Source organism: Ambystoma mexicanum, chromosome 12, assembly GCF_040938575.1.
Source record: "Ambystoma mexicanum isolate Mex_15411 chromosome 12, UKY_AmexF1_1, whole genome shotgun sequence".
Classification (NCBI taxonomy): Eukaryota; Metazoa; Chordata; class Amphibia; order Caudata; family Ambystomatidae; genus Ambystoma; species Ambystoma mexicanum.
Genome location: NC_090936.1, coordinates 1,223,047,344 through 1,223,072,651, shown reverse-complemented (window position 1 = coordinate 1,223,072,651; position 25,308 = coordinate 1,223,047,344). Strand labels below are relative to the sequence as shown.

The following is a 25,308-nucleotide window of genomic DNA, read 5'->3' as shown; positions in this document are numbered from 1 at the left end:
TCAAACAGTCAATTACATGTCTGAAACTCACACTGTGGGACTGTGTTGAAGGGATGGCACTATAACTGCTTGTGTGCTAATGTCTAGCGCTATTTTTTTATTTTTATTTCTATCTTTATTTTTCGGCCTGGCATTTTCATACTGGGCTTCTTATTTATCCATATTAATGTTTATATTGTTTAGAGGTAAGTCCCAGTCTGTTTTGCCCCCGTGGGAGTACCTTATATTTTTCATATTAGGTTCCTTTTATACAGCAGTGACTTCACCGACTGGTTACCTCCCATGGTAATGATTTCCCCCACTTTTTTCTCACGCGTTATATGCCGTCTCTTCTACAGTCTCTACTTCGTGACACTTGTGGCAGCATTTCTGATTTCAAGATGTTATTCAATGTCCAGATTACTATGATGTGTACTCTATTTTGTTGTACATTAATGAATACGTTGCCTTTGGTACACTACAACATGGCCACATTGTGTACAATACATTGTATTGACTTGTGCAATGTGACGCTCTATACATAGTTACCATAGAGTTTGAATAACGTTTTAAGGAGTCCCTTGTCTGTGTTTCCCCTACCTACGTGAACAAGCGGTCGGAGTACTGCGAAACGCGTCGTTGTGTTATTTCAGTTTCCTCTTTCCTATGCACTTTTGATAAATAAAGAACATTTGGTGCTTCCTGATTTTGCCGTCAAGCCTTTCATTTTGCTGAAGATTGGATTCTCTTTATTCAGCTGCTCTCGGGAGTGTAACCCGCTGGTTTTGCCCTGTTCAGGGGTTCAATTTTCGTTTGAAAAAATATATATATATATGCAGATATATATATATATATATATATATATATATATATATATATATATATATATAAATGCAGTAATCCCTCTGCTCCTTGACCATATCCAAATATATATATTTACATATACCTCTTTCAAAAATCATATGTATACGAGACCTACTGGCACTCAAAGGGTTAATTAAAGCAATCTTTTGTGTCTTGCATTGTATAACAGCAATGTTTGTAGGTGGGGGCATGAAAGAACATGTCAGGCTCCCCAAACCTGGTTATCATTGGGATCGAGGGCAGTCGATGTAGTCTGTCTACAGGAGGCGACGTGTGAATAAATGTGAATGCAAACAATAGGACTGCATTTAAGAAAACACAGACATTTGGGGGGCTAGCCATCCATGATGGGAGGCTTTCTACCAAGAAAACACCCTGACCCTCTAGACAGAAAAAAACAATAATAGCGTTTACGGTGTCATGGGAGACCCTGATTCAGAACGTGTAGTAAAAAGACAGGGTTGTTTAAGTCATACAAAATGTTATATTGTGGAGGACCCCTCTCTGTGCCCTTGCCTCAGCGCTGTCTTTCATTCAGGTGGGTGAGGTTCAGTGAAGTGTAGTAATAAGAGGGGTACACTGGGCTATCCTGCTCCCCATCCTTCTATTACCCCTCCCTCACTTCTCTGCATTCTTTTAATGAGTGCGCTCATCCCTGTTCTCACTATATATCAGAATGGGTAAAAGAGGGCGCCGTGTTGGCAGCAAGACTTGGGGGCTTAGAGTCTGCAGCACTTGCCATGGCCGTGGCCCCCAACATGGTTGAACCCCATGGGTGAAAGCGCATGCCTTACCGGGGTTTTTGACGAGCCTGCAGGGGGTTATGGCCATTTCATATCTCCTACCACCAGCAAGTGTGTAAAGTTGCAAATCAATCACCCACTTTATGTCGGGGGATATCCATTAAAGTCAAGCACATACAAATACGTAAAATAACTCAAATAGCCAGTTATGAAAAGGTTAGATAGTTCACTGCATAAAACCGCGAGCGCTTTAAAAGTCCAAATGTTCATGAAAGTTCATGAAAATTCATAAGACATACATAAAACATGGTCAGCGAATACGCATTGCTATTTCAGACATATTGTTAGGGCAAACATATTCATAACATGATATTTTGTACGCCATTTTCCCAGAACAGTAGTAAGGCCACCAAGACCGAATTTATCCTCATTGACCTATCGGTCCCCCGGCCAAAGAACAACTTGTGCCGCAATGCCTGGACAATATGAGCCTGGAAGGATTTACCCACAGATGTCACACTCACATAGCCAGAAAGGTGCAAACCACGTGGCTACAGATCCCTACACTATACAAATTCAAACCCCTCATGACCTGGTGGAAACACCCTCCATACTGGGCTTCTAGCCACGCACCTGCTCCCCTCAAGACAGCCCACCCGCCTCATTACAGGCCCTTGCAAATTTGACCGTATCTCTCCTGCACTGTGCAAGCTTCACTGGCTCCCCCTCCCAGCCATGATCATATTCAAAACTTCATGTATCACCTAGAAAGCAGTCTCAACATAGTTGGTGGCTAAACTCCACACCTCTGGAGACTCTCGTGCCTCTTGTAGCAAAACTATCAAAAGACCACAGTCAACATATAGGGGAAGGTGACTTGCACCCATTTTACTACGGATAAGCAGTCACGGGGCACACCACTCCACTCACCAGGCTGTAAATATTATCTGAACCATCACATCAAAATCTGCTTGCAGCACCACCTGATCAGCCAAGACAGGTGACTGGTGCCTAGTGCCAGAGGGAAGTCATGAAGGACATGCAGAAAATGGCCCTACACCCAGTATTTTCTTAACAAAACCCACGTGAGGGATGTTAATTTCCTCTGCACCAACCAACTGAGGCCAAAGACCTAGAGGTTCGGCCTATCTAACAAATTTCCAGAGAAATGGTTGTCTGGTGCCACAATTGGTCTGCACATTTGTGCCAGATTCATATTCACGGGGAAGCCTTTGTAGCATCCGCTAACTTACGGTGGTGGACACTGAACACTCACTGATGTAGAATGCTGGAGCCTCCACCTAGATCCCAGATGTAATGTGTTCAGATATACCAGGGCAAGGGTCCATCCAGTTGTTTCCACTCCTTTCAACACTGCTCGCCTTCGAATCGAAGTGGGGCCTGATATTTTACTAGGTTTCTTGCCCTGAAAATATTGATCCATTATTTGGCTTTCCTAGACTGGACTTTGGTGTCTGAGCCACCCACGTCCTAAAGAAGCGTGCTCCCTGTTGAATCTCATCAGTACCCAAAGTGGGCATGCAATTGCCCTATTTTATAACTTGGTTCATTCTTCATTCATATCTTGTCTTTTTTCCTCTTAGGCATGTCTTTGTAGCCCATGTATCTAGAAAGAATAGACAGCAATAAAGAAGTGTGGCCAGCAGCAGGACCTTGCATGGCCGCCAGTCGCTACCAGGGGCTCTGTTCCCCTTCCTTTTGACAGACAAGGCACTAGCACTACATAGGTACAAAGGAAGTTTAGTTGCTGCGGCGCCCTGCCGGTCAATTTAGACTGAGTCGAGATTTATCAGCTAAACACCTGTTAGACCAGCTATCAATCTTTTGTAAGATCTCCAATTTCGTTAGTGTTTAAGTCGGCCCCTCATGCTTTAGAAGTATGTTTGCTTCACATACGTGGGCTTCAGGTGAGATGGAGCACAGGCCACCTTCTGATATCTACCCTCTACCCGGTTTTGCAGCAGTGTGTCCTGGGTTGCAAAGGTTGGGAATAGCTGAACCAGAGAGTATCAGGGAGGATGGATGCTGTCAGGTTGACCCTGTTACCCAAGATTCTCTATGTTTTCAGTATGCTACTGCTACCTTTCTTACCTTAAAAACGCAAGGAGCTGACCCGGACCTACCAGCTAACTTTTGCCCTTTTTCTCTCCTTCCGCGCTACTCTGAGTGCTCAAAAGGGTTTTGTTCAACCGTCTTACCAATTTCTTAGACATCGACAATCTTCGAGACCCCCTACAAGCAGGCTTCCGCTCCTGTCACTCCATACAAACTGCTCTCATGAATGTGTCCAACTTCCGTGCCTATGCTAAGCACTCAAACCTATCCTAATTCTCCTTGACCTGTCTGCTGCCTTTGACACTGTCAATCACTCTGATCTCCTTAATACTCTCTTTCTTCTTAGGATTCACAATCGAGCCCTTGCCTGAATTGAATCCTACCTTGCACCTTGCCAATTCTCTGTCTCCTGGATCAACAACACCTCAACTCACTCCTCCAATTGTTAGTGTTCCATAAGGCTCTGTCTTGCGTCCTCTCCTCTTTGCACTCTACACGTCTGCTCGTGGGGCACTAATCTCCTCCTTTGGGTTCTTGTACCAACTCTTCGCGGACGACACCCAAATCTTCTTTTCTTTTTCTGAACTCTCCTCAGATCTCTCTATCAAAATGTCCAACTGTCTCTCTGCCATTAAGTATTGGATGGCTTTGCACTCTCTGATGTTAAACTCTACCAAAACAGAGGTACTCTTCTTCCCTGCCAAAAGCTCTCTCATTTCTTCCTCTACCTATATAGTTCCCACCTGACACTCTCCCCTACTCTTCTTCAGCTAGAAACCTCAGCATCATCTATGACTCTTCTCACACCGTCTCTAGTTTTATCTCCAAAACTGCAACAGCAGCTCGCCTCAAACTCCTAAATATTAGGGAAATCAGGCACCCCCTTGCTTTCAACACCGCCAAGCATCTCTTAACCACTTGTCATCTCTAAACTGGTCTACTATGCCAGCATCCTCTTTGGTCTCCCCAACCATGCTTTCTGTCCTCTCGACAAGATCATTGACTTTGCTATCAGGACTCTCTTTGAACTCCCTCACTTGACACCTACTTCCTCGAACTGTCAACAGGCTGGATGGCTGATGATACGAAACAAGGCCAGATTTAAATGTCTTCTCCTGGTTCACAAATCTATTCACGGTAAGGCACCACTGTATCTATCCACCTCTATCCAATTCTATAAGCCTTCTCGTAATCCCTGCTCTGCCTCCTTGACTACCCTTGCAGCTCCTCGCCTACCCTGTGCTTCCTCTTGCTTCCTCTCCTTCTCCTCTTCCTGTTCCACTTGCATGGAATTCTCTTCCCTCGGACATCCAAGAGACAGTCCACACAGATGTGTTCAAAACCAAACTAAAATCCAACCTCCTTGTCCCTGAGTTACCCTCTTAACCTACATCTCATCTCCCTGGTAGCTAATATTTTCCCTCACTTCTAACCTGCCTTTGTCTCCACTTTCTCTGCCTCCACTCTAGCACTTCATCCATCATGGTCACCTCCCGAGCACAGCTGGCCATACCACCTACCTGCACTTAAACATGTTCAATGTTGGCTGTACTTAATCTATGTATGTCCACTTATGCATTGTCCACAGGGACTGTTCTATTTACTCCCTCCACAACCTGGTCAGAATGTCCCTCAAACTCACCCCATTGTAAGAAACTCACTACTTCCTGTCAAATCTGATTTCTTCTCTAGTGTACGGTCTTTTGTGTTCAAAAGACTATTGTTCCTCCTGTGTATAAATAAATAAATAACTGAAAAGGATCATTAAACTAAAGAAAAGATGCACCCTAAAAAGTGGCCATTCAATGGTTTAACTAAGACGGAGAAATACGATTTCCCTGATTAACATTTATACATATTGCATAACCATGGCCAGGTACATTACCTTTCAGGCAGTTTTGCTGCTGTTCATCTGAGGCACAATCACCTGGTCTGTGGTGAGGCCCACTGCAGCAAATGCTTTACTATTTGGGGGTTTGGGTGAGGGCGTGACAGGAGGATGCTTTTTCCATTCTTTCTGAATCAAAAAAGGTTCCCGGCACTGGACCTAAAACGAAACCAAAACCTAGAGCCATGCCAGTAATGGCACCCTTGGTGCACTTGCAAAAATGCAAGTCAGGAAGACGGGAGGGGAGAAAAAAGAAAAGCTATTGCCCTCATGATTATACATTAGAGATCAGGGCAGTGAACGCCTGGTAAAAGGATTGTGCCTATGAGTGTGCAGGGGATGGCTTTTTGCATCCTGCCCACCCAGGAAGCAGGATCCGTTCGGAATGAAGACTCTGTGCAATGACGCAGGGCTGCCCAAGTCGAGGCAGAGTAAATGATGTTACCATTCTGCAGGCTAGGAGAGGGGCAGCTCCCGCCCCCACGCCTGCTCCTCTCCCCCACAAGCGCAGAGACATGCATTGTCTGTCACACAATGCCGAGGAAAGGTGGGGTGTGAACATGCGCCTCGCCCTTCCTCCAAACAACTATGGAAAACCAACAGGCACGCAGAGCCCAGGTTCAAAGACCTGCTCCCTCCTCAGGGGCCAGACATGTCAGCTATCCGGCTGGGGGCTGGCGCACAGCCCCCACTACTATACACATCAAAGACCCAGGGCTTCCCTGGGTCTTATAAATAAGAGCAGAATGCTCTAAGAAAACACAATCTGTTTGTGGACCCTGAACGGGGACCCAAACTGACATGAGGTTCGCTGTTCACTCAGCGTCTTCCACACTTTGCTTCTTTAGCAATCTTTAAAAAGTTCACTGCTTACACAGCGTCTTTTCTCCCCTCCTTTGAACATTGTCCTGTTCAGAAACTCTCAACTACAGGCGAGCAGTGAGAAACCGCGCTGAAACAGGACACTCTGGGGAGAACGCGGTAGAAGCAGGATCCAAGGCCGGCACGAACGAGCACGGAGGAAAAACAAACAAAGCGCACAGACGCAGACATCCGTGTCTTTTTCAGCTTTGCAGACCTAAAAGACATGGGCCCCAAGCGAAAATCATGGGAACCTCCAGCACCAGCACAGAAACTGAAATCACCCCACTTGCTTGCAGCCATGGAAGCAGCAGAGCACTACGGCTGGCCCTGGGTCTGAGAAAATATGTATGGCTTACCAAAAGAAGGGGTCACCATACCAACCAGGCATGAGGACGAGTCGACACCGGCAAAGAAAAGGAAGTCTGCAGATGGGATGGGGAAAGGTAACAAAAAACTGTCTAAATTGTACGAGAACATGAGTGAGATGCAGCAATTATTGCTAGAAATTAGGGGCAAACAAACACCTCCCACAGCCGAGTCCAGGCAGGCAGACCCCATCTTACCACTAGTACCAGACATCACAGTTACCACCCCCCCACCAACTACAGCTACAGCACTACCATTGCCAGCAACACCAATAGCACAGGTGCCAACAACACCAACATCAGCCGTCACAGTTGTAACTACGCCAACAACAGCTCCTGACACAACGAGTGCTTTAAAAGCATGGTCAGTCCCCAATACAAATACCCCAGGACTGGCAGGAGCAAGCAACAACAACCCACCGGACACGGTAATGATTAGTAGTTCCCAATTAGATCAAAAACTTCAATCTTTTCAAGCAGAAATATTAAACAGATACAAAAGGTGTTTAGCATGGAACATTGACCAAACAATCAAAGAAGCCATATGGGCGAAAGAGTTCATCGAGCCTTTTTCGCTGATAAAAGCCCAACGCAAAGGGAAAGATGCTTTTAGGGATCCCAAAAAGATAGAAGAGAAAGCCATAGCCAGAAACGCCCAGGTAGAACAGAATTGGACAACTGGCTACAGGCTTTTGCCACTTTGGCAACTATCTATGAAGAAAAATTCCCCCACGATGGCAGAAAAATATGGGCATACGTAGACAAAATCAGGGAAGTTAAAGTTGCTCAAAAAGGGAAAACCTGGCTAGCATACAACATTAGATTCAGGAGAAGCATGTCGGAGAGGCCATCAATAGAATGGAACGCGGTACGGAATGACTTGTACATGTTAAATGCAGAGCCTCCTTCAGAAGAAGAGACCGCACAGTTAACCCACAAAAATAACAAAAACTCACAGGGACCCAGACCCTCCTACAATGAAAACCACAAAAAAGGGGAGCAGCCCTTTTGGAAGAACCATCCATGGGGGACTAAATCTAATACCCACAGGCAGAACAAAAACCATTCTCAGAAAGCCAACACCCCTTGTAAAAACTTTGGGAAAAACCAGTGCACATGGGGAAAAGAATGCTGGTGCAAACACATGTGCACAAACTGCACCGGTGACCACGCAGCGATTAACTGCACCAAACTACCAGCCAAAAATACAAAAGAATAACATCAGATGCAGCTCGCCAACCCTTTGCCTAACCCCGGGCTGCTCACCCATCAATCCAGACAATTTTAGAGAGGCTCTCACGAATTACCTAGACAGAGAAACCAGTGAAACAATCCAGCAAAGTTTCACCCAGGGTTTTGTCATCCCCTTCAAGGGCAGCGTGTCCCTGAAGGTCCCAAACAACCTGAAGTCAGCCAGAGACAAACCACAAATGGTCGAAAGCAAAATTGAGAAGGAATTACTACTAGGCAGAATTGCGGGACATTGGGACCGCATGCCCCTCAAAGATTACATATCACCACTAGGTCTGGTCCCTAAAAAAGAACCTGGGAAAATGAGGCTAAATCATCATCTATCCTATCCCAAAGGCCGATGACTAAACAACGGCATTCCGCACACGGAATCAGCGGTATCATATACACACTTTCAAGAAGCGGTAAGACTCAGACAGGAATGCGGCACAAACGCCCTGATGGCCAAACTGGACATCGAATCCGCTTTCAGATTGCTGCCGGTCCACCCGGACTCACAGCAATGGCTAGTTTTCACTTTCAATAATACATTTTATGTAGACAGGTGCCTCCCCATGGGATGCGCAGAATCTTGCACCCTATTTGAACTATTCAGTTCCTTTTTTCAATGGGCCTTTCAAAAACAGAGACCAGGGTCCAGGGTAGTACACTACCTCAACGATTTCATGGTAATGGGGCCAGCAAACTCTGAAGAATGCAGCAGAGCCCTGGCGACGTTAGAATAAATTGCCGCGCAATGGGGCATCCGCCTGGCAGCTGAAAAAACGACCAAACAAGCCACCAACATAATTTTTCTAGGCATTGAAATAGACTCCGCGAAAGACCTATGCAAAATTCCAGAAACAAAAATAGCAAAACTCCTGGAAAAAATACAAAGCTTGACAACAAAAGACAAAGGCACAGTGAAAGAAATCCAGTCACTAGCCGGAAGCCTCAACTTCGCAGCCCGAATTATCCCTCAGGGGAGGGTATTCTCCAGAAGTCTGGAACTAAAAATCAAATCTTACACCAAACCCCACCTACACATCTGACTAGGCGCAGAGGTGAAACAAGATCTGGAAATTTGGGGAAAATTCCTTAAAGATTTTAACGGGACAACACTTTGGCCTACGCCATTGAACACTTTGACAAAAAGGGTCCTTTTCGCCGATGCAGCCGGGAGCAGGGGTTTTGGAGCTATACTAGAAGCAGAATGGGTGGCAGGACAATGTTCCAAAGCATGGCAATCTGCAGGGTGGACAAGAAACATCACCCTCCTAGAAATATTTCCCATCTGGCTTACTTTACACATCTGGGGCAGGCAGCTAGCGATCTCGGAACTCTGGGTCTGGTGCGACAACATGGCCGTGGTAGGCTCCATTAACAGAAGATCCACTAAAGGCCCTTTAGTGCTCAAAGTCCTACGAGCCATTACAGCGGTCACACTACAAGAAAACATTGTGGTTAAAGCAAAAAACATAGCTGGGGACGGATAATAACATTGCAGATGCTTTATCTCGCTTTCAGTGGCCAAGATTCCGGGAGCTAGCGCCATACGCCCAGGAACAGATGATGCCAATACCAGCAGAATGCTGGGCAATAATGGGAACTCCAAAATAACGGCATCAACGCCAGCGCCAAAGAGCAATGGCCGGGGTGCTCAAAAAGAACCAAGCACCTCAAAAACAGGTGCCAACAAAATAACGGCATCAACGCCGGCGCCAAAGAGCAATGGCCGGGTTGCCCATCAAGACTCAGGCACCTCAAAAACGGGTGCCAACAAAATAAGGGCATCAACGCCAGCGCCAAAGAGCAATGGCCGGGGTGCTCAACAAAAGGCAGGTACCTCAAAAATGGGGGCCTCAAAAAAGTGGGCATCAACGCCGGCGCCAAAGAGCAATGGCCGAGGTGCTCAACAAAAAGCAGGTACCTCAAAAATGGGGTCTCAAAAATGTTGGCATCAACGCCGGCGCCAAAGAGCAATGGCTGGGGTGCTAAAAAAACAGGCACCTTAAAAACGGGTGCCAACAAAATACCGACATCAACGCCAGCGCCAGAGAGCCTAGGTCGGGATGTCCACAGGCACCTTTAAGACGGGTGCCAACAACCCTCTGCCAATAGAAAATAAGAACCCTGGCACAGGTTTCTTAATAGAGATGGCAGAGAAAGCTCTGGCAAGCACTACGGAAGCTCAGTACAGTAAGTGTTTGCAAACAGTATTTAGAGACACAGGTTTAAACCATGTCGAGTTAATAACGATTAAAGACATAGAAACATTCTTAAAATGGGCGCACAAGCAGGGCTTTAAAAGAGACTGGGCTAAAAGACACCTAGTGGCAATCTCATATTTCTCAAAATTACGGGGTGACTCAGACCCCACCCAGAACGCCCACATTTCCTACGCCATGAAAGGATGGGCCAGAGCAGAAGGGCCCCAGGTAGACACCCGCCGCCCCCTTGATTTCAACAAACTGGTAAAAATAACAGACCAGTTAGAAAGCATATGCTGGCACCCTTATGAGATCATATTATTCAAAACAGCATTTTTTCTGGCCTATTTCAGGGATTTTCGGGTGTGAAAGCTTATCGCCTCCAGCACCAAGGCCACAAACGTTTTAGGTGTTATGGAGGTCAGGGTCAGACAAGACAGTGTCAACATAGAAATCCAACAGTCAAAAACTGGGGCCAAAAGAACCATTTACATTTGTTGAATGGACGATGCAACAAACTGCCCAGTATGCATCACCAACCTCTATTACGCACAAAGGCCCAAGGTTGGGGGGAGGTTCCTGATCCACAGGGATGCCTCGGCACTAAGACGCTTCCAATTTAAAGGGGTACTGATGAAAGCAATCAGCACCGCAGGGTGGGACCCCAAGGACTTTGGCACCCATTCCTTCAGAATAGGTGCATCCACCTCAGCATGGCAAGGAGGCCTGGCTCCATTACAACTAAAAAACATAGGGGAATGGAAGTCAGATTGCTACAAAAGATACAGCAGACCACATCTAATATAGCCATCCCCACCTTTTTCTCTTCCTTTCCCTCCCCCCCTGCAGAATCTACAGGCGCCGGGAAGTCCTTGCTCAACTCAGCATGGATTGTCAGCCACTCATTCGTTTTAAGAACAGGCCGATGGGCGGAAGAAACCAAAGAGGGTCCGCCTTTTAGAAACACCATCGCTTCATGGTGGGGCTACAGGGGCCTACGGTGGAACGACATCCACGAAACATTAGCAGAGCTGGTCGCATACAGAGACCCGCCCGAATTTCTCATAATGTATTTAGGGGGTAATAATCTGATGAACTCAGGAAGGAGAAACCTATTTGAGGAAATCTGCTCCTCATTGGTGGGTATTTCCCACAACTGGGGGGAAACGGAAATATATTTTTCGGCCATTCTTCCCACAAAGAAATGGCTGGGGGCCCACTGTTACAAAGACGTAGACATTGCTAGAAGAAAACTCAACAGGGGATTAGAGAAATTCTGTACAGCGAGAGGGCTGGGTTTCATAAAACACCCGGCCATTACCCTGGGTGACCCGGATCTTTTTCAAAAAGACAGCTCCCACCTATCAATCCAAGGCATGGAACATTTCTTTCGAGAAATCACTGCAACTCTCGCATATAGAGGCTGTTATTAGGAGATACTTTCGGGGGAACATGGCCAGCCGGTAACCTGCCCGTGTGTGGCGGCACGGGCCAGAGGGGGTAACCTCGGGACCCGGTGCCCAAAAGTATGATATTATTATGATATGTGATTATTTGTGTATCTACATAACCATGTCTGTACAATAAAATCCTACGGCCTTTTATTGCCAACACTTGACAAAATGTTGTGAGACAAATCATTTCGGGTGAGGGTAGGGGTTCGGCCTATAGTATGCATGCATATGGGTTCATCGGTTATGGGCAATGACGCAGGGCCGCCCAAGTCGAGGCAAAGTAAATGATGTTACCATTCGGCAGGCTAGGAGAGGGGCAGCTCCTGCCCCCACGCCTGCTCCTCTCTACCACAAGCACAGTCGCTGTCACACAATGCCGAGGAAGGGTGAGGTGCGAACATGCTCCTCGCCTTTCCTCCAAACAACAAAGTGCTAAGCACCTACGGAAAACCAACAGGCACGGAGGGCCCAGGTTCAAAGACCTGCCCCCTCCTCAGGGGCCAGACATGTCGGCTATCCGGCCGGGGGCTGGCGCACAGCCCCCACTACTATACACATCAAAGACCCAGGGCTTCCCTGGGTCTTATAAATAAGAGCAGAATGCTCTAAGAAAACACAATCGGTTTGTGGACCCTGAACAGGGTCCCAAACTGACAGGAGGTTCGCTGTTCCCTCAGCCTCTTCCACACTTTGCTTCTTTACCACAAAACCCTCCCACCCTACAAATAAGGAGAAGAACAAAAGAAAAGAAGTACAGGGCACTGTACGGTGTCCACAACGAGTCGTGGGACAAGAGAAGGTGGGCACGGGCCAGAGGGGGTAACCTCAGGACCCGGGGCCCAAAAGTATGATATTATTATGATATGTGATTATTTGTGTATCTGCATAACCATATCTGTACAATAAAATCCTACGGCCTTTTATTGCCAAAACTTGACAAAATGTTGTGAGACAAATCATTTCGGGTGAGGGTCGGGGTTCGGCCTACAGTATGCATGCATATGGGTTCATCAGTTACTCTTGCAGCTGAGGCTTGATTATAAAATCTCTCTGTTCTTAGAGGGAATCGACTGTTTTTCATCTACAAGACAATATTCTCTGAAACATAAGTTGGGTACGGGAACCCCACCGTAATGTAGGTGGGGGTGTAAAACGTCTTAAAACACTCTGCCCAAAAGCCGCTGGGTGTTGTGGCAGGGCTACTTATATGCCAGTGGGAGATGAGCAGTCAAGACTCAACTCCTGGGAGTCGCCTGACAGCACGGAAAATATGGGGGAAATTCAGGTCCTTTTGGACAGATAAGTGTACATGTGAGTCTTGGATAGCTGAAAAGAATTTAGTGGCTTGAAAAATCGAATCAATGCATATTGTAGTGGCGTGCCTGTGAATGATGTCAATGCTTTGGTCATCTGAGCAGTGTCTCGAGGAGCCATGAGATGTTAATCAGAATTTGCGACTGTGGCGGCTACTGATCGTCCTTCCACTCCGCCCCCTGCATGATGTGATAATAATTAATGACCAAAAATATCCTGTCATGGCGCTGGCTTAGCACTCCGGAGACATCTCGGTATTAATTAGGGCTCCTAGAATCCATGACCGGTCACTTGGAGAGGACATGCCTACCAGCTATGCTACAAATGAGACGTTGGCTCAGGCAGTGCTAGGCCGGGTCAGCCCAGATATTAATACATGTGCTTGGCATGACTATTTTTGGGGCCTGAGTGGTCGGGCATTGTGTCCTCGTGCCATAGGAGCCGACCAGGCATCAGAAAATATTTGCACATGGAAACTTGAGGAAAAACAGCCTCTGAAGCGTAAACAATTACCGTCTCCACCGAGAATTTCAAAATGCGTATCTAAAAAGCGCGGGCATGCCGAATTTCTGCCAAAGCAATGGGTACTCGACAACGTCATTTTGTGGATAAAGTTGAATCGTATTCAGACCTAAGGACGTCCTGACAACAAGACTGTTAATGAGACCGATGTGCTCAAATCCAGACTGTCAATCAAAGACAGCTAAAACCTTGCAGAGTAGCCAAAAAGGACATTTTAAACCGCCTCCGAGGGCGCTGCCAGCAGAGGGTGCCAGCCAGTACCAGATTATTTTGGCATGTGCAAATAACCCCTATGTTTAAGGGGCCCCCGCAAGGGCAAAGAGATATGGTTCACAACTCTTGAAAATTCTTTTTTGGTGTTGTTGTACATGCAAAGTTGTCTAAAATCCAGAACTTTGCACGTTTGTTTTGGATTTTTGGGGGGAAATATTGAGTGAAATTCTGACTACTTTTGGCCCCTTTTTCGGTTTTCATCGGCTCCTGCTTTCCTGAATTCAGCACATTGCATGTATAGTGAAAAGACCTGTGGCACATGATTGGCACAGCCCAGAAAGATGTAATGTTAAATGATATGGCATTTGTAACGCGCCTATACACAAGGGTTTCAAGTGTTTCAAGGCGCGAAGGAATGGTGGGTGTTGCTTACTTTAGAATGGCTGCCTTCACAGGAAGATGTGGCTACGGTTTCTGCAACAATAGATGTTAGTGTTACTCTTGCACTGGACTGGAAGCAGATATGTACATCACATTATACACAGTCACCCTCCCTCCCTCTCAACACCCCTCCACAGCCCAACATGGACTGGCTTGGCTATCCGACAACAAACATACCAAGAACATAAACCAACTATGTGGTCTTAATCCCCTCCCCACCCAAGCCCTTCCCATGTTCCCATGGGCAAGGCTGATGCATTTAGTTAGGATACCCATAGCTGATTGTACTTTGCAGTGCCCCAGGGCAATATGCCCAACTAGGTCTTCAGTGAAGCTGCACCCATTCATGCCACTTCTGGACCATGACCCGCGTGGTCCGTTTGCAGGTTCTGCCTCCCCTCCCACTCCCCACCTATGAGGTCGAGCAGAACCTTTGTAAGCCCTCAAATTAGGTGCTATTCAACGCAAGTGGCTAAGGACGGCCAGCAGCGATGCCCATGGGTGGGGCCATGAGACCGTGATGCTTTTTAGCGCTCCTTTGCAGCCTATTTCTATACCTTCAACCAATTCCTTCTAAGCGGTGGCTGTAATAAGGCCAAAGTGCATAAGAGGATTGATGGTACAACACGCTACACACAGTGCTAGCCCCCTCTCACCTAAGTTGGATCCGCCTTATGCGACGGTTGAAGGGGAGAGGGGGGTGAAGGAAATCTGGGAAATCCATTCCGGCCTAAAAACAATGTCTTGACACTAGGGCAAGAGGGGTTAATAAATACTGAAACGACAGAGAAGAAACCTCCCGATATAGGTAGGGGTAGAGACACCACAAGACATAGTAAATCTTGAGCCACAAGATACAAAGGTACCCCAAAGCAACACCACGGGACAGACCATCCACAGGGAAAATGATGAATGGGAGAACACACGAGAAAGTAATCTCAGAGGCCTTAGCATACCAACCTCCCATTTCAATATTTCAAAGCGACCAAAAATAAGTTTGATGGCGAACACCCACCTCTCCAGATAACCCGAGTATTATGCTATATTACCTATTTGATTATGGGGGACCTCCTTTTGTCATTACTAAAAGAAATACTGGCACTCAGGCTTTTGTCCTCGGCAGACATAAAATTGATTGATTTCATACATCCTGAGCGCTATGATCACGTGAGATTAGTATTTCACTCACGAGAAATGTATGAAGCAGTCTTGTTGGAAATTTCTCAATTTAACCGTCTAGGATATGAAATCCTTATATTCAGCCCGGGTGCACTAATAATTAATCAGGCAGATAAAATTCAAGAGGTCAGGAGAGAAACTTATAAACAGAGAGGTATTAGTAGGGATCAGATGCAAACACTTAACAACAAAGAAGAACATAGCTGGAGATGGTTAGCTCTATCATTAAGAGACTCCATCTCTCAGCTAAAATCTTTCCCAAAAAATCTTTAACAGGGGGAGTCAAGTTAAGGATATTGTTTTGATTTCATGGAATTCGCCAGGCATATCTTATTTATCCTGCTCTAGCAGTCAGCGTTCATATTTTAAAAAATATAACATTCTTTGTATTCAGGAAACCTGGATGATAAAAGAACATTATCTTGATGATTTCGACTGCCGTTTACAGCTGGCAGTAAGGGGAGAGAGAGGCCGCCCATCAGGTGGTCTCCTGATAGCAGTGAGGACCGAAGAGGGTTGGAAAATTGTAGAGGCCATTTCCCAATTAGGGATGTTCTGGCAGTGGTGATTGAGATAAAAATAGGACAACGGCCACTACATATTCTAGTCCTGAACATATATTGGAATCCTTGGTATGATTTTCTGATGACCATTGAAAAGATAAATGAATTCTTAACAGAAATATCAATAAAATATAATGGTATTCATATGATCGTTGGAGGTGATCTTAATGCCGAGATTCCAAAAACTTGTATTCTGGATCAAGGCCTAGAAGCGGATTTAGGAGTACTCAATATCCCTTGGGGTTTCCGAATTACGAATGTCCTGGCAGTGGTGATTGAGATAAAAATAGGACACCAACCACTACATATTCTAGTCCTGAACATATATTGGAATCCTTGGTGTGATTTTCTGATGACTATTGAAATGATAAATGAATTCTTAACAGAAATAGCAATAAAATACAATGGTATTCATATGGTCGTTGGGGGTGATATTAATGCAGAGATTCCAAAAACTTGTATTCTGGATCAAGGCCTAGAAGCAGAATTAGGAGTACTCAATATCCAATATCCCTTAATTCACAATTAAGGAGGCATTTGGGAGTGATCACTGTCTATTGGAGGTGGTGATGAAAGTAGAAATGGATAAGCCCTCTTAACTATATATCCCCCTATGCCCCGAGTAAATATCTAAACAAACAGAGTTTCTTGGCACGACAGAAATGTGGTGAGTGGTATAATGGCAGGCACCGATTGGGGAAAAGGGTGCAGTAGGTGAGCGCTCTCTGGTATCATTTGTATCCAATACTGGCTTTTCACCCAAGAGCCTGATGCTTTGGGTGCTGGTACACACGCACCTACAGCGGATGGCACACACCTACGATGTCCAGTGTGCAATGTGACAGTGACTAACACTCCAGAATTGACAAAGTGGTTCCTGATTAAATCGGGCAAGTTAGCATCTGTTGCACGGGTTGTAATATCTGAAACCAGGTGTTAAGTCCAACATCTTCTAGGCCCTATCAATAGGTTCCCTGGAGCGCCATGAAGCCGGGCACAGATGCAGCTGCAAACCACGGCTACACCATTCAGCATTCATTCGGTTGGCGAAGAGCAGCACCTATGTCTCACCAATGTCCTTCAGTGCATGCATTTGTTTGCGGAAGATATGCTGCTGTGTGAACTCAGCTGGCCATTACATGATGATGGCATTGCTAGCACATATCATCACTATGTTTAGAGCAGAAGAAACCTGGTATAAAGTGCTTGATATGATGATATGATATGGCATTTATAACGCACCTATACACAAGTGTTTCAAGGCGCGACGAGGCAAGGGAGGGGCAACAGAGGGAAGACAGAGACAGCGATCCTACTAGGCCTGGTGACATTGAGATCGCGCAAGTGCTGGGGAGGGGGAAAGGGGAGAAGTACAAGGGCAAAAGGGGAGGCAGCAGTGCAGTACATAAGAGAAAAATAAAATAAATAGTTAATACAATAAATAAGAAGTGCAGCCAAGTGGTGGCAAGTGCAGGGGTAAGTGCAGACATCAGGTGTCAGGTGCTGGTAGGGGACTGTAGGGGTACAGAAACAGCCCCGAGTGCAGGGGAGTGCCATGAGGGCAGTGCAGGTGTGCAACTGGTGGGGAGGGGACCTGGGCCCGAGAACAGAGGGTAGCCAGGTAACCAGTGCAATTTCAGTTTCAGCCAAGAGTTCAGCAGAGGAGAGGAGGAGAGAAAGCAGAAGCAAAGAGGAAGGTCTTGAGGTGCTTCCGGAACCGGAGATGGTTCTCCTCAAGTTTCAGAGAGGCAGGGAGGCTGTTCCAGAGGGAGGCCCCAGCCGAAGAAAGAGATCTACCACCAACTTGTTACTTGGAGAAGCGACTGACCCTCAGGGAGTGGGAGGCGGATGAGCAAAGTGCTGTGTTTTTACAAGGCAACGCCTGCATATATTGTGGGCACAAACATTACAAATATGTGCTTACAGGGTATATATTGTGGGCGTGGCACCATGAATACACGTTACAGTAGCAATACTGGTATACGTTGTGTGCACATATACATATCATGCAGGTGCTTTATAGTGGCAATGCTGGCATATATTGTGAGCACAGCATCATGAAAATGTGTTACAAAGTGGTCCTGAGTGCAGTGGGTGACCTGCCATTTTTGGCATTTTTTTCATGTGTTACTCTACAGAATTGATTGTGACTTATTGTATGCCTTGCCCCCAATTTGTCCTGAAATTTGCCCTGTAAAATGTAATGTTTGTAACCATTTTGTATAACTCTAATCACCCACCCAAATCTTGGTTTGCCGCTGCGTCTCAGAAATTCTATCTGGAAACAGTGGGCCACGGGTATTGGGCAAGCACCCTGTATCAAAGCGTGTCTGAGTGCTGTTAGGGTGCATGTGTACACCCTAATTGTGAGGACGCTAAAGGGAGTTGGTGCCACTGCCAGGGGCTTTGTACCCCGTCCCCGAGCCCCAGTGACGCCCTGGTGAAATGTAGAGATGTCCCCTGCAGTGATTACATTAGCACCGTGATATGTGGCACTTTGTAAGGGCTGCATATTATTGTGATGCTTGGTGGCATTTGACTACCTGCAGTAATCCCACTGTCACTGCGGTATGATCTGACCCACTGCAATCCACACACTTTATTAGCCATTTTGTGTTGTAAACAATGGGAAGTGAATTGGACTCCGGCTTGTATAGCAATGAAGGAACACTCACGATGCTGCCAAGAACTCCAGCGAGACCAATTGAATGACAACTCCAGCGAGACCAATTGAATGACAATCAGAAAACTTGCCAAGGCCCACTTGTGCCATGTACGTGCATTAAGAAAGTAACTCGCCATCCAACTGAAGCGCCCGGCTACCAGGCAACAGAGAACCGCTCAGCCCGCCGCCTATTCAGCCCATCCTTATGACATCTAAGCAGAGTGCAGCAAGCAGCATTCGCCAAGCTCCTGGATGCTCTGCAGCTCAGCGCGGTTTCAAGGCACACACATAAGAGGGCCGCGTGGCAGGCAGGCAGGCAGCAGGCAGCCTCGGGGTGCCTGCCGGACTCACCTGCTTTCTTGGTGGGCTCCGGCATTGCTGGAGACTTCTGTAGTCCCTGAGAGAGGGGGGCCTTGACAAGGGCAGCGGGGAGATGCAGGTCCGCGAGACAGCACCGGGGCTGAAGGGTGCGGGCTCTTTATATAAGGCGGGCACCCCTCCCGTGCAGGGGGCGTGCTCGGCCCCCATCACATCTGTCCCTGCGCCCAGGGAGGGCTTTAGGGAGGAATCCGCTCAGCATCCCATGCGCCCGATGAGAGCATCTCTAGTGGCTAAATCTAGCCCACAAGAGGAATCAAAGGGGAGTGCGGTCCCCCGGCTGGGGGTGGCGGGGCCGAGTTTAAAGGGACGCCGCCTTGACACTGGGCCATTATTCTGCCCCGAGCCTGTCTCCTCGAGAACGCGCACATCCGCACCTTCCGCTCTGATCGGGAGCTGAACCCCCTCAACTAAGGGCGAAGTAACATCGATGCCTCGATGACATAACTTCTGCTGCTGCCAGTACCGAGCTGAATGGGGCGCATTAATTACATCCGCGACAAAAGGAAAGCCGGAGTCCACCAGAATTCCAAACCTACGCGTTGCACAAATGCCACCGCGCAAACCTGAACGTTCCACGGTGATCTCTGTAGAACGCGCATTGACCCACTGGACTGTCTTGCTGCGATTGGGCCCTGCAACTTGCCCTTGGACCCAAGATATCAACCCACAGAGCCATTTTTCAGGCATTCAAACCCGTGAGGTGCATTTTATACTCGGAATTATGCCTGCATTAGGCACTTAGTGGGGACATCCCACAGCGGCGCCTCCCCGGACGCTAGCACCCTCACCACATTCATACCCTCTGCCCCCCAAGCCCCCACCACCCCCACCCACTTAGTCCTCCAGCAGGTTCCCGGGAATAAAGAGGCAAGACCAGTTTGCAAGGTGGAAGGCACTATGCCCAGCAAGCTTAATTGCATAAAGCCCAGGGGATATCTTACATGTGATCCGTTTCTCCACCATAACGCAAGATTGTTCTACGCTGGGTGTGGCTTCTTAAGCACGCCCCCCCCTAACGTACTAGATCTTATTCTGTCTAGTACGCTTCTATTCTAATTCCCAGTCATGATATTCTATCCTACCCGTCTTCATTGAACTTACTTCCGTTATAATTCCAAACCCTATCCCTCTCCCCCCACACCCAGGGCATTCTGCCCCCTGACTACCAACCCCCCCTTCATGCCCAAGTCTCTGCCTCCTCCCCCAGTGTCCCCCATCCATTATCTTCCCTTTCCGTCGCCTCTTCCTTCCAAATTCAGTTCAATCTATTTCACAAGTTTCCTGCCCCCCACCACTCCCCCCCGGTTCTAGCCATCATCCCCAGCAAGTTATTTCCCCAACCGCCTAATTCCACCCAACCCTGCCAATCTTTCTCCCCCCCCTTGAGCCGTTTCAATCCCTCTCTCTCCCCTTTCCCCTAGGTACTTCCCCATTTTTCTTTCGTTATCCACTCCTTCCTTACCCCACCCTTCTTATCCATACCCTTACTTCTTTCTTTACCCAATCCTTACTAACACCTTCTTCTCGTTCCCCACAACCCACCTTCCCTTTTCCCAGAGTCCATTCTCCCCCCCCCCGCATTTGGGGTTGGAAGGACTACCAAGCCCCCTAACCGTCCCCCTTACACAGGGCCTCCCTTGAGCCTAGTACTCCTGGGTGCCGTTACTTCTAAGCTATTGGCTGCGCAGTCCCCTATGAGATCTGTCAGTGCTTTTCTAAGGGATCGACCTTTGTGACTCCGCCATGACTCTCTGCTGGATACCGGCGGCAGAGAGTTCCCTCCAGACACCAGGTTGTGGCTAGCCTCAGGGGAAGGAACTTGCCCATCTTGCCACCTTCACCCCCCACATTCACACTTATCCCTACATTTAATTACATTTAGAGGGGCCCTCCGGATATGACCGGTGGCGTATCGCCTTTTGAAGACAAATTCCAGTCCATCCTTCCCTTGGCCAGGTTCCTTTTGTACTATAATCTGGGCCATTATTTTGAAACTTCCAACCAGTTTTCCAAGTTTTCCTCAGGCCACACCTGTTTCCTGTCCTTCACTGCATCCCTCCCTCCATTTCCTTGCAAGGTATCGTGGCCCTTTGTCTCCTACTCTAATAACGAGAACATATCAATGAACCTCCTCTTCCCGATATCGTTCAGTACCCCCTCTGGGATTTGCCAGCTTGTGTAGTTAATCCCGGTGATTGCTGTCAATCTGCTGCTGATTCCCTTAGTTGTGTCAGACAGCGAGTTATACTGTTGTCTTCCCGTGGCTCCTAGTAAGACACCACCTCCCTGCTCCACCTGTCCCCCGCTAGCCCCTTTTTCCAACCAGACCCTGCTAGCCCCACCCGCTGCCTGCCCCTCTTTGTCCCCCACCAGAGTCCCTCCTTGTTTTGCATTGTCCCCTTGAAGTAGCAACATAACCGTGGCTACCTTCTGAATTAGCTCCAATTCACCATCCAAGTTCGTGCTCTTGACAGCTGTCGACCCCCACCCACCCTCTGCTCAAGCTTGTGTCCTCCCCATTTGGCAAAATCGGTGTTTCATAAGATTGGATGGCATGGATCAGTGAAAGCGCCACTGCCCCGGAAGATGCCATCACGAGCGCCCCAATGCTGGTGTTTACTGCAGCCGATTCCTCCTCCAACTCTTTCTTGGTCCTCTGTTGACCCGGGCCCCCGCCCAGCTCAGCCCTCCTGCTGCTCGCTATCACATTGTCCCGTTTAAAACTCGTCATGCTATACACCCATACCGCAAACTCTCGTGTGGCTGATCCCCTCCACCCCTTGCCAGTGTGCCTTCCACTGTACTTTGAGAAGGAGCAGGACCAAGAGAGTGCACCTGGGAGTTTGGAGGCTTTATATAGCCCGCACCTCTCTTGGTCTGGCTCCCCCGCTCCCCCGTCATCGCCCCTTTGTGACGTACGTGCATCCTTGTGCCGCTCCCCCCGCAGCTCAGGGCCTATTGTCAGCCCTTGTTTGTTTCCATGGTTGGCTTGGTGGGAGCCATTTTCCACCCGGTGGCCAGCACGTCCGCCCACCATAACCTACGTGACCGGTATTCAAACTCCGACCTTCAGATTCCATACAGATGCGGAAGCAGGCACACTGTTACTAAGACATTGAGGCGCTATGTCTCAAGTTTATAACACATCATCACAAACAAAACATCGCCGCAATTCAGCAATCACTGAAAAAAGCAATAGGTCTGCCTATGTGATAGTGTGAGAGATATGTGGGTTGTTTAATCACAATATGTGAGAGCACTACCCAAATTATAACGCATATCTCACTTTTGTAAGCACTTCAACATCACATGTGGTGCAAGGGTGTAAAAGCGGGATAAAACTGAGATCTTGATTCTGGGTTCTGACTCCAACCTCAAAAAACTCAGCCCCAGCTACGCTGCCTATAAAATAGATGGCAACATTATCAAAGTAGTAACTTAGGTAAAAACACTAGGTTTTTATCTTGACTCCACACTATCCCTCAAAAAACAAGTCAGTTCCATGGCTTCCTCGACAGCTTACACTTGAAAACTGATTAGGGCTTGCAGACCCTACCTATCCAAAACAAATTGTATTACACTTGCCAATGCACTCATAATGTCAAAGCTTGATTATTGCAATGCCTTTTATGCTGGCGCTAACACAAATATCATAAATAAAATGCAAATACTGCAAAACAATGCCCTAAGAGCAGCATTGAACATACCCCGCAGAGAGCACATCTCTAACATTAGGAGAGACCACCACTGTCTAAAAATCAGCAATAGAATAACCCTTAAAATGGTATCCCTTACCTTTAAAGGACTGAACAACCTCGCGCCACCCTATTTCTCCGCCAGACTGATTAGAAGAACCCCCACCCACCACACTAGAGCCTATAACCATCTTTGCCTAGAAATTCCAAGATTCAGACTGTCCAAAGCTGGAGGAGCTAGCTTCCCAGTCAAAGCTGCTCTTGCCTGGAATGCATTATCCATTGCTTTGAGAGAAAGCCAGCCCTACTCAAGATTTAGACACAACTTCCTGAACTGGCTCCGCACTAAGGATACCTCATAAACCTCCAGCCACTACTGGCGTCATGACCGTGGACACGCAACGTCTCTGCCGATTGGCTGCAGTAAGCAGTGTTCTGCGTCAGATTGTTTGGATGCGTCCGACATCTTGGATCAGCCGCCAGCGCAGCGGCCACCAGCAGCAACATGCTATTTCGAAAACTATTTTGCTGTGTCAGAGTGCTTGGGGAGGTTCAGACAGTAAGAGATGTGTGAAATACTGTACTTGTTTAGGCGGCAGGTGTTAATGATGTATTCACCATGCCCGCCTTGTCCGGGATGTTTGTAAGTACTGAAAATGAGGGGTCTCATAAGGATAGTACTTCAGTCCGTGCTGTGCACAGGCAACTTCAAACTGTTCTATGGACACGCGTGGTGTTAGCGAACACTACAATTGAGTAGAGGCTGTAGTTCCTATTTTTGTTTGTATGAGTGTGCTACTAATTTATATGCCGCCATGTGTGTGATATGCTGCGGTGGTTGTGGACAGGGCCCAGAGTCTTGGGTGCATGGCCGTAGGCCATAGGCCATACTCCCAAGACGCTAGGCCCTGGCCACAACCACTGCAGCATATTGCAGCTATACCTACACCCGCAGTCTTGCTTATTGATCAGGTGTTTGTGGGGAGGGACTAGAGTCTTGGATGCATGGCCAAAGGCCATGTACACAAGATCACATTTTTACGTAGAGAATTTATAAGGCACTATGGGTGCAATATGCTGTGGTAGTTGTGGTCAGTACGTAGAGTCTTGGCTGCATGGCTGAAGGTCATGCACCCGAAAACACAGTTATAAGCACTGCAGTTATAAGCCACTATGGGATTCATATAGTGGACACCCATGCATTCACATATATATGGCCTTACACCCAAGACTCTAGCCTCCGGACACAACCAGTGCACCATATCATAGCTATAGATACACCCGTAGTATCAAACATCAATTTATACGTAGTGGACCTACAAGCCACAATGGGTGCAATATGCTGTGGTGGTACTTATAAGCACTGGAGTTATAAGTCACTGTACACCCATACATTTAAATATCTAAGGCTATACCCCCAAAACTCGAGGCCCTGTGCACAACCACTGCAGCATATTACATAGCCACTGTAGTGGCTGTGTACTTATGGTGAAGTTGCTGTTTCCATAAGATGAGTACTTTTTGGGTGCCTTATAACTCTGCTTCCCCATAGACGAATGCTCACCAAACTTTGTAAGAAACATTTATGGGCCACTCTGAATTTCTTTGGAAAGTTTGGTGATGTTTGGTCCAGGGGGGAAAAGTTATAGGGCGTTGTCTAGAATGGGTGAAAAACGTTGTGTCCGTTGACATGTGGCGCTTTCCCTGATTGGTTGTGGAACAGCATGAAGTACGTTAGCTTTCTTCGGTGCCCCCGCCATCTTTTATTCTTGTTTTGGTGTACGTGGAGATCGCCAGTAACACAACACAAGACAGCAATGCACTTGTCACACTTATGAAATACTATTTCAGAAGGTGACCTTTAAGGAGGGTGGGATGGGATATGGCAGCACAAACTGAAAAAGTGGAGTTTTCTTGTCACCAAAGCCATACGGTTAAATGGAAGTTGGTGCTCACTGTACAACTACCAATTAGTGCGTCTTGGTTACAATGTTTTTGGAATAATATTGCCATCAGACTGGCGTATTAAGTTTTGAAAACTAAGCCCGCCATCTGCACTGTTTGCTGGAAACTGTGATTCTGGAGGTGTATGGGAGTAGTGGTTCTCATAATTGGATTTCCATATGTTGTTGCAAAGTAAGAATGTATTTGGCTTCTGAGTGAAGGTCACATGAGTTGCTTTTTTGGTTGTACGCTCAATAGGCCCACACATCCGAGTGAATGTATAAGGGGCAATTGTTTTTTGACCTTGAGCGAAAGGGAAATTTTAGAAGCAATTCAAGGAATGAAAGGTTCGAAAACAAAATAGCAAATGATAAGGTTATGTTTTAAAAATGATTGTAAGGCACCTGCAATATCAGTCCATGAAGATTCTTTGGTGCGAATACGTTGGTGTCTGACTTGGCGAAAAAGAATGGAGGCAGTACATATTATGTAAGTTTACTTTTCACCACTGTCATATCATCAGTGATGTCATCAATGACATTTGTGATGGCATCTTTCATGTCCTGGGTGTTAGAGTTAGCAGTGCACAGTGGGGCGGGCAGGTATGGTTGCTTAGCCTACCATAACTGGCGAATTTCAGGGGGGTTTTCTTTTTTTTCATTAAAACTTTATTTGCTTTTAGTTAAAAAAAAGACCTTTACAAATAATTCATAAATCA

The 25,308-nt window shown here is 47.0% G+C and overlaps 1 protein-coding gene across 13 annotated transcripts in view; it reads right to left on the bottom strand.

Moving 5' to 3' along the window:
* Positions 1-19,027, bottom strand: part of MYBPC1 (myosin binding protein C1) — a 1,087,780-nt gene extending 1,068,753 nt beyond the window's left edge. For all 13 annotated transcript variants that reach the window (XM_069629883.1, XM_069629891.1, XM_069629879.1 and 10 more), the window contains exon 1: positions 18,922-19,027. In XM_069629883.1, coding sequence (XP_069485984.1) covers positions 18,922-18,946 — 25 coding nt within the window. In that variant the 5' untranslated portion in view covers positions 18,947-19,027. The remainder of the gene's footprint in view (positions 1-18,921) is intronic.
* Between the last annotated feature and the right edge of the window lie 6,281 nt (positions 19,028-25,308).